The sequence below is a fragment of the Achroia grisella genome, unplaced genomic scaffold, assembly GCF_030625045.1.
Source record: "Achroia grisella isolate CSIRO2021 unplaced genomic scaffold, CSIRO_AGI_Agris_v1 utg642, whole genome shotgun sequence".
Lineage (NCBI taxonomy): Eukaryota > Metazoa > Arthropoda > Insecta > Lepidoptera > Pyralidae > Achroia > Achroia grisella.
In genome coordinates, this window is record NW_026712979.1 from 4514510 (window position 1) to 4525000 (window position 10491).

The window sequence follows — 10491 nt, forward strand, 5'->3', positions numbered from 1 at the left end:
CATCAGATACTCTTTTTTTTCTTTTGAACCTTTTGTGTATATTTTATAAAAAGTTTACACATATAAAATATTGGTCAAGAGTGACCAATATTTTTATATATTTATAAAAATGACTCTTCATTATTATCAATATTTTAGTATAAATTTGTCGTTTAAATTATTATTGTTATTTTTCTTTTCTAATATATTATTCATCATGCTTTAATATTTGAAATTTGCTTACATATATGGCAAATAGAAAAATAATAACAACTAAAGAGGCCGCCGAAATCGCAATATATTGCTGATTTTCAAAGGTAGATTAGAGACAAATGTTGTTTGGCATGTAATTCATCAGTAACTATGGATGGATTAGTGTATTTAAATGGCTTATAATTATAAATTAAACTCACGAAATGGATTATTTGCTTTTATTCTCAAAACTCTAACTACTTTACAATACTTAGGTACACAACGCACATTTTTTTATATATTTATACAAATTTTTGTTTCAATAACAGATATGCAAGAAAGTTATTGCTCCTAATATTATTGACTAGAACACACAAAAAATTATGTACAAATAATATTTTACGTCGTACAAAATGTCTTTTACTTGGGAAATAAATATAATCACAGTTATGTCGTCGTTTAAAAATATCCAAATAATTTGTATTTTTACTAACATTCTCTTAAACAACCTTATAATAATTCCAGTACAATATTATTATTTACAATAATTTCCTTATGAATTGTGTCTCTTTAAACTCTTATTTTATCAATTAATTATTATTATACTATTTTATATCTATCTACATACTATAATTTATAGATGCTCCTTTAATATCTTACTTATTTACAAATGCATCTTTTTATTAGAATATAGTTGATATATACTAAGATATTTCCTTCATTATAATGCAAAAGATCTACACTTATTTATACACAGTTGAGCGTATTGTCATAATTACGCATCTATATTCTACGACTAGAATGTGAGATCAATTTGAAAGCCAATTTGTTACTTTTTACATTAATACTTAAACGACCGATAAATTATTATTAATTATGCGTATACAATAATATACAGAAATAACGTGTAAAAAAACAGACACCATGAGTTTTGTGTAGGTATATATCTAATGAGGAATATATATTTTATTGTTTTTAAAATTGTTTTGTCATCATCTTTGGCGCAGAAGATGATAAAAGCTTAGCAAAGAACGAAAACTTGCAACTTTTAAAAATTACTGCATAATTTCTCTTTTAATCAATATGAATAGAAGACATACAATTTTCAATCAATGAAAAATAAGGAGAAAAGAAGCACTGTATCGCCTGCATACCTTTTTTTAAATGGTCTTTGATGGAATGGTGCAACCACCTGTGCTAAATATATACCTACTGGCACTGGCGGAGTCCCATGGAAGAACGATAGGATGAGTATGAAGTCAAGTAGTCGTTATAAATAATTTAATTAGTTTTGTTTGTCCTATGTCAATACTACACTACACAACAGTAATGTTTGGTCCATCCATATTATGTATATTCACTATTACACTTTTATACTCTTATAATTTCTCTTGTTATATAGAATTTTTATTTTTTAGTGAAATTCGGTGTACTGTCACTAAAATTCTATGATACATCATATATCTAAGACAAATCTCAGTATACTGTAGTGAGTTATTTCCACATCATATTTTGCGTACTACAATTTGTAAATTGTACTCAGCGTAAGTTATATTACAGATATCGTGTATTATCTCTCTATCCATTTATTTATTTACATTCCGGAATAGTTACTTGAACCTAATTTGTGCGTGGAATATTTAATAAAAAATTGTAAGTATAATGTGTAGAAACTGAATAGTAGTATTAATATATTACGATAACAGATAACGAATAGACAAACTCAGAGATAGAGCAACAGACAGGCGGAAATTCCAATAAATTATAACCTACAGTGTATAGTGTATTATATAATACACTAGTTCGTTCTGTAAAATTATCCTGCAACATACACTTTACTGTTTTCTTATGTATATAAAAGTATGATAATAAACAGTTAAATCAAACTTATACAAAACGATTATTTTTTAAAATATATGTTTAATAGGTACATGTAGGTATACAAGAGGTATAAGATGCCAGTAATGAACTATGTATTATATTATGATACTCAAATGTTATCAGGCATGCACTCTGTAGTGTACTCATATGTTATGCATCCTGCAATAGAATATGTCACGCAACTAATAACAATCCATGACATTGAAACAAGAACCTTATCTTTCTTTATGACGCCTGTCCTTGTTGAGAATTGCAACGCTGTTTTCCCATATCACTATTGTGGTTCTTCTTATATTAGATTCTATTTTAAGATATATACTATATACATTTACTTCTCGCAGTTACGACTAAATAATGTGCAGAAAAAGGAACGAAATTGACTATGACATTGTACATTTTCCTTCAATTTCCTTCATTCCATCAATTTAGCATAAAGAATAGATTAGAAGTATGTTTAAAATACCATAAATATAGACAAGAGATTGTCTCGTAACAATTCTTGAAGATTAGCTTTAATTATCCTAAATTTAAAAGTAGAAGCGTAGATATTTAATACTGTATTGCATACATGTCCCACCTACATATAATCCGTGCGTGGCACTTGACAATCCTATACCTATCAATTTTGAACATTCCATCGTGCTCTAATTTGTTTTACCAACAAACATTCCACGTGCAATCCACATTTAGTTCCGTTATTCCATGACCGCATTAATTTTGTTTATAATTTTATCATTATTTCCGTAAACATATTGATAGGAAATAGGTTTTTACACAGGCACTAGCAATAAGTCCTAGTATGAAAAAATCGATGTTTTTTTCATGTGTCATGCATAAACTATCTGTTTATTTTATTAGTTATTACCCACGGCTGCGTCTGCTTTTTTGAGATTAAAGATAGCCTATATCCATTATTGTCACGCAATCTCTATGTTTATGTCAAATTTCATGAAGATCTGCTCAGACGTATAATAGTATAAATGTTATAATATAAATATTTTCTTTTTTTTCAAAATAAACGTTTTTTAAATTGCACAGAATACTTGTAGAAACAGATGTTACAACGATGTTTCTGGATAAGTCTGGTAATATTTTTTATTACTGTTTATTTATGCCACTATCATATTTTTAATCGCACTGTACCTACACAAAGTAGGAAGGGAATATATTACTATATACGTAGATACCTAACAGTAGTATCTTACTTATACTTGTTATCCTTGAAGACTTGTGACAGTTAAATTATTCGAAAAATGTTAACTCTCTAAAATGTTGACAATGTTTTTAGGTCGGACTTAATCTCAAACAACTTCTTTGGTAAAAAACATGCTAAGTTATATTTAAAGACAAAAAGAGTTATTCAAAATGAATCCATTAAATATCTGCAATCACTTGTATGTACGATCATATACCAGTAGTTGTTCTTATCTTAATGTGGATTGTACAATGGACCATCTTATAAACTAAACACACTCCAGTACCACAAAACATTTCTTTGATATTACAAAATATTTGACAACATATTAATTCCTTGTCTATTTAGAATTATTTTCGACAATATTTTCCATTCCCAATATACTTTAATGCAAAATTGGCGCTTAATTTTACTCAATAATGTTCATTTAAAACATGTAACATGATAACTTTGTTGCAACATCAAAGAAATATTTTTAATTAAAATTTCACTTCATAAATGTCTATCTATAATTTTCTTCACAAAGGGACAATACAAATAGTACCTACCTACCTAGCTAATATCAAAAATAATACTTATAGACATCTATTTAAGTACGTCTAAATCATAGAAGTTGAAATTATATGATAATAATTGTACTATACAATAGAACATATATTTAATTTGGTGGCTTTCAAAAAGCTTTGTTATTTCATTTAATAAAGTACATATAATAATTCCGTTGTATTATGTGAAAATTGTGAAATATAATGATTTATATTCATGTGTACATTTCATACATAGTAAAAATAATTAGATACCTAATAATTGTAAATAAATATACAAAATAAGCTAGCTAAGATATAATAAGCTACAAATATAGTAAGGTAAATATGTACATACATATGAAGAATAAATACGGGAAGTCATTTATTACAGTTGGGCTATATAGGCTTTAAAATGTTAATTATAAACTTAACTTCTACATCTTTATTCTTACTTTAAAATATATGTCATTATCATTATTATCATTATATTTGTTGCGAAATTCTGAATTAAGAAATTATTTTATCAAAAATATCAGGCACTAAATTTCCTCTGTAGAGTTGTAGGTAAGAGTTCTTCCTACAAAGAAGTAAAGATGAGACACCAGTAAAACTATTATCTAACATTAAAAATATAAATGAAATGATGAGAAAAACGTTTCATAAGTTTAGCTTACTGTCAAAGTCGGCAAAATATTTATACATTCAATTGCGTCTAAAGGTGTAAGCGATACAACTGTCCAACTATTTTAATTAAAAACAATCTAAATAAAATGATTGTAGGTATATCATATAACGCAATGAATGAAATAAATATATGTATTAAGATTGTAGAAAGTATTTTACTATATAATCTTTTTTTAAACAAATTTCTCTTGTAGAATATCTAGTAACACTATTCACCCCCCACGTAAGAAATATATTTGGAGTTGGGGTGTTATTTGGAGGTTTTGTGGAAGCATTTGAAGAAAAACTCTACATCTAGACAAGTACATATATTGTTAATCAAAAGGTACCTACATAGAATAGATAGTATAGAAATTCAATTTAAATCGAAGGAAGAACATGATTTTAGCTTAGGTAAAGTTGCCATACCTATTAACTATGTAATACCTTAATACAACTTTTTACTAAGATACTCGCAAAACAGGTATGAAGAATTGTAGAATATTATCGTAGAGAATTAGTGATAATCTTTTCTTTATTACAAAACACCTATTGTTCTTAGAGAATGTAATATTGGTATAATATTCATAATTTTTGTAAATTTTAATTAAATCATATCGGAAGTAGGTTAGTAATCGTACCTCATAATTTATTATACTGATAGTAAATCTAGTTATCTTTATGACCAGAAATTTCCTCGATAAGATTATTGATGAACCGCGCGGTAAATTATGTACTTACAAAAATAATATAAACATTAATGACTAGGATACTTATACTACAAATGACTAGATTCACTCATCCATTTTCTTTTAATGGCTAGAATGTACTATACCTAGACTTAATTCTAGTGGACCTTTTGCACGTTGTGCAAAGATAACAAATATTTACTTTACATTAATTAAAAAGATATGTGTTATACTTTGAACCAAGTGTAATGAGGCCCTTATAATGTAAGTAAAGCGATATTATAGGATTCTATTAAACTTTTTTTATATAAAATCTTTTATTATTTCTAATATTATTATACATTTATACAATGGGTTTTTCTAGCTGTACTAATCTTATGATATTTTATCTGTGTCCACAGATATTTACAAGAGGCTCTTTTATTGCGGATATAAACACGTATACTATTCTATAGATTTTATAACTGGTAATACACTGCGAAACAGTAACTGCGTATATACCTAGTAGGCGTTATATACTATATGTAGGTAAACTTAATTTACCCGCTTCGAGATGTAGTATATTAAATAATATTGATAAGATGAGTTGTGTTATGAATTTAAATATTTATGTTGTTATCAACTGTATTATGTAAATTGTTATTTTTTATAATAGCGATACGATACACGCATTAATTATGTAACAACAAATTAATATATACACAAAATCGATAGAATAAATTATTAAACATATGTTTTAGTTTATATAAAGGAAATGCATTAACATATAATTTCTGATTGTCTATTATTTTCCGAAAACGCTACTTTTATTAATACGTGAAAATTAATTATTCTCACGAAACAATATAAAACTATCTTTTTTATGCGTGAATATGGGACGGCACACCCGCCTAACGATATACGTTGGCGGGGAATTAGTCGACGATGATAGGTTAAAGATGAAGTCAGGTCAGTTAGCCCATCGTGGCGTATTCAGCAGGAATTATCCACGTTGGTTTTCAGGGGTTAACGGCGTGAGAATCTACTACTTTATTATACACTCGTATTTAGTAACAATCTCAAATATTAGGTATATTTGTGAGTAACTAGTGGACCCGAAAGTGTCGTCCTGTCCGGACAAGCAGCGTCACCCACCGAAACCAAGTGGTTTCAAACAGGACACTATTGAAATACGCACACGATATTTTATCTAAATCGGTCCAGTAGGACAAGTTAGATGACAAATTAAGATAAGTACAGGATATAAATGAAAATCTATCTCATACCTAAGACAATATAAGATATTGCAAAAAATTATATAATGATATAAAATTAAAAGTTATATATATTTTATTTAATAGTCCTATAAATTAATAAACCTATCTACTTATATTAATATTATTTATATTTTAATAATAAGTATATTACTATACTTTTTTTTGTTAACTATTATCAAAACCACCGTGACCCGAATAGTATAAAAAAATCGATGATAGGCGACGTCGTTTCAAACGCCATCGAAAGCCTTGAGTGATTCATACAACATGTATTTTGACAGAGTACCATCTTTTTCGTATATTTCAATTATAATATATTTGATTATTAACGTTATTAGAAAAGTACAAATAATCTATGGTAGGTAACGAAAGGCCCCATTGTAAGCGCATCCATTCTGATGTTAAACTACCTTTTTCGATCCATTATAAAAATTACCTTAATTCAAAAAGTATAATAAATGTCTGGTTGTTTATATGGTTAGATACGCTCCTTAGCCTTAGTTGATTCCAAATATCAGTTTTTTCGTGTTTAAGAACTAATATACAAAAAAATGCCGTAAATCAAACATTACAAACAGTCGACGTAGTGGTCCCAAAGGCACCACGGAAAGCCCTGGGTTATACAACGAACTTGATACACCCACAACTGATATCTCACTGATTACTAATAAATTATTTCTTACACTATAATTTAGATTGTTAGTACCCTTGCCACATTTAATTTCAAAACTTTAACATGATAGTTTCGTCTTGGAAGACGCCCTTACCGCAGGCATCTGTGTGGAATGCGCTGATGGGCGTCGGCGTGGCTCAGGTGCACAGTCCAGAATTGTCTACTAAAGATCGCGCCAGCACATCGGCGGCTGCTATATCACTCACTTTACCTTCAAAGTGTCCTCTCACATGGAACATGAACTCGGCTTTGCCTGCAAATTCTTGCCTGCACATAAGACATAAGTGGTGTGCGTGTGTGTGCTGCCTCTCGGGAGCGTAGTGTGTGTGTCCATGTGTAAAGTACGCCCCTCCACTTCCACCCTCGTTTACAACAGTAGCGGTGGATACTGAGGCGGTAGCGATCCCGTGGCCGTTTAGAATTTGCTGATTCTGATTATGGTGATGTAATAATTGCAGCTTTTCTTGATTCGATAAATGGACCTTTTCTTGTTGCTGTAAGGAATTATTTTTTAAGGAATAAACGAAGTAATTTTTAAATTGGTTATTAAAAAAAAGAGTTCAGTTATTATTTAAAACATCTCGCAATGCTAGTGTCGTGAGTATCGAATGACGAGGTCATCAAGTAGATCGTGAGTTCGAATCCAATCGACATGAAAAAACTTTGTGTAAATATTATATTTCTGACTGACTGGGGAATAGTCCATCATGAGGACCGCTAAGAAATAACATTATTTGTGAGACGGCGGTATTAATGTTAAAATACAATAATCAGACATATAACATAATAAACAACTAACAGCAACCAAAGTAGTAGTAAGTAGTAAAAAATATTATTATAATTCCGTGGAATTGTATTTAGGAAGCACTCACCTGGTGTTGCGTGGCCTGTTGCATTTTATCTTGAAGTAGTTTATTGTCAGGTAAATGGGACTTGGCATGCGCACTCCACTCGTCCCTAGTGGCAAACAGTCGTCCGCATAGCTCGCAAGACCACGAGACCACCATACCAGCTGTGGCCGCCGCCACGGCCGCTGATGCAGCACTTGTGTGGACTAGGTTTGTATTCTTAAACAATATCAAACGATTGAGTATTATATTTTTCACGTTAGGAAAAATAGGTATTGACTGACGCTAGCTTTGATGTTTTAAATTTAGGTGGGTAAATCATGGTAGGCCATGCTTAAAAAGATGACTTTTTAATAATCGGCGTTACAATGAGCATGGCACTCCATGGTCGATCCACCTTATATTTTTTATTATAATAAAAGTAATATAATTTATTGTAATCACAAGTAAATAATCATAGAAACTTTATACAGCATCATCTAGTTCCAAACTAAGCAGAGCTTGTAGTATGAGCTAGAAACTACCAATAGATTTCAATTACATTTTCTATAAATACATACTCATGAATACAAATATTTTAATTAGACGGGGATCAAACCTACGGTCTTCGGTGTGCCAATCTGTGAAGCTGTTAATATCAAGTACTGTAGTGTAACTATAACAATATAATTACAGTACCCACTGACTACTTGAGTCTACCCAATAGAGTTTTTCTTTTTAATTGACTCTTAAACATCTTTTATAATTAAGTTGTCATAATACAATAGAACCTTCGTGATCTAATAAAATGAATAACTCCAATGAAAGTCAAGTTTGATGACAAGATATTAAGCTAGAATGTAACTAATTCAATATCCAGAACACGTAGATACAATTAAAGAAATGAAATGTATAATAACATAAAACAATACAGTCTTAATAAAATCATAATCAGAAAAAAACGTTTAAGACACGACTTTCATAACATAATTCTTTGAACAATGAATCGTTTGACAACAAACAGTGAATGATTCTGAAACAACAGAAAGACTACAACCAGTAACTAATGAAGATGACACAACAGCAACAACAAATGACGTAAACGACGACAAAAAACTATTACCATGCCATATATTGTCAGTGGAATTACCGTAAAGCTGTGTCCAGGTACCTGGCAGACCTGTATTGGCTGCTGATGTGAATGTTGTTGTTGTTGTTGTTGTTGTTGCTGCTGCTGTTGTTGTTGAGCAGCTGCCGCAATTTCAGCTTGGCTCGGTTTAGTATCCTCCTGCTTTGTTAGTTGTGGTTTTACATCGTCCAGTTTTAACGCTGAAAATGATGGGTTGTCATCAAGATCTGAAACATGTACTTTGTTACATCTTGATGTCGGATACATTAGCAATTAATTCATAAAAATATTATTTCAAATTTCAAGTGGTAAAAAATGTTACATTAAATGTTTGTTTGTTCTAAAAAAAAATTTTTCTCTTTTATTCATAAAAACTAACCAACTTTCTAATTATTTTTGTCTAAAATGATAATAGTTTTTATTTGAAAGCTGCTTTGTGCTTCTGAAGACGTATGTAATAATAAATATTTGAGTTTTTTGTTACTTTGTTTTATATTAAGAAAATGGTTAAAAAGAATAAGACAAAACATTTCAATAGCTTCAATATGATGAGTAGCCTATAGATTTAATAAACGTTTGACGGATTTATGAATAAAAGAGTGTAAACGTTAATTTATTTAAGAACACATTTATAACATTTGTGAATATAAAAGTTTGAAAGCTAATGCAATTATAAATGGAAACATACATAATATAAAACACTCACGTGGTATTGATATAGTTCGTTTTCCCAGCGGTGCGATATTAGAAGGGGTGATGTGTTTTAATTTGTTCATATGAAGTACGAGCTTATCTCGACGGGCGAATGCTTTATTGCATACCTCGCACACGTAGGGTTTCTCTCCTGTTCAAATAACAACATATCATATTATTATTATTGATGATAAAGGATATGTATATTTTATCTATCAGTTAAATATCTACGATATAATAATGTAGTTCGTAATAAAAATATTCATAGCTGACATACGAGTATAGGGTTAGATAGTCGTTAAAAGCTAAATTAGGGTACAACGAAATCCAGCGTTAGTTATAATAATTCCCAAGGAAGAAAAGTAGAACATTAAAATCCTTTTTAAAACCTTCCTACTAACTAGGTATTGCTAAATTATGCTATTTAAAGTTTAAGCAAAATTTTAAGGTTTCCGAAAATGTTCTAATGTCATGAATATTGTGGAATGGCACTTATACCAACCCTCAATATGAAATGTATATGTATTGTAAATATGCATATGGATCCTTAAACTCTACCCTTGTTAATGCGAAAAACATACAAAAATAATAATTAAAATTTTTTTCCTGTATCAATTACAATTAACATATTGGAATGGGTCGTACTCACCTGTATGTATTCTCATATGTATAGTTAATTTATCTTTTCTTGCTAAACCTTTTCCACAAACAGTGCATTCAAAAGCTTTGCTGCCTGTAATAGTATTATTTTTAATTCCACACAAAACTGAAAAAAGCAAAACTATAA

The 10491-nt window shown here is 29.7% G+C and overlaps 1 protein-coding gene across 1 annotated transcript in view; it reads right to left on the reverse strand.

Annotated features, from left to right (window-relative positions):
* Positions 1-7192: 7192 nt before the first annotated feature.
* The window catches only part of LOC131849498 (zinc finger and BTB domain-containing protein 24), a 15603-nt gene continuing 12304 nt past the window's right edge, over positions 7193-10491 (reverse strand). The window contains exons 6-10 of the mRNA XM_059199578.1: positions 10354-10437; positions 9718-9855; positions 9033-9238; positions 7928-8122; positions 7193-7549 (exon numbers count right to left, since the gene is read on the reverse strand). Of these exons, the coding sequence (XP_059055561.1) occupies positions 7193-7549; positions 7928-8122; positions 9033-9238; positions 9718-9855; positions 10354-10437 (980 nt within the window). The remainder of the gene's footprint in view (positions 7550-7927; positions 8123-9032; positions 9239-9717; positions 9856-10353; positions 10438-10491) is intronic.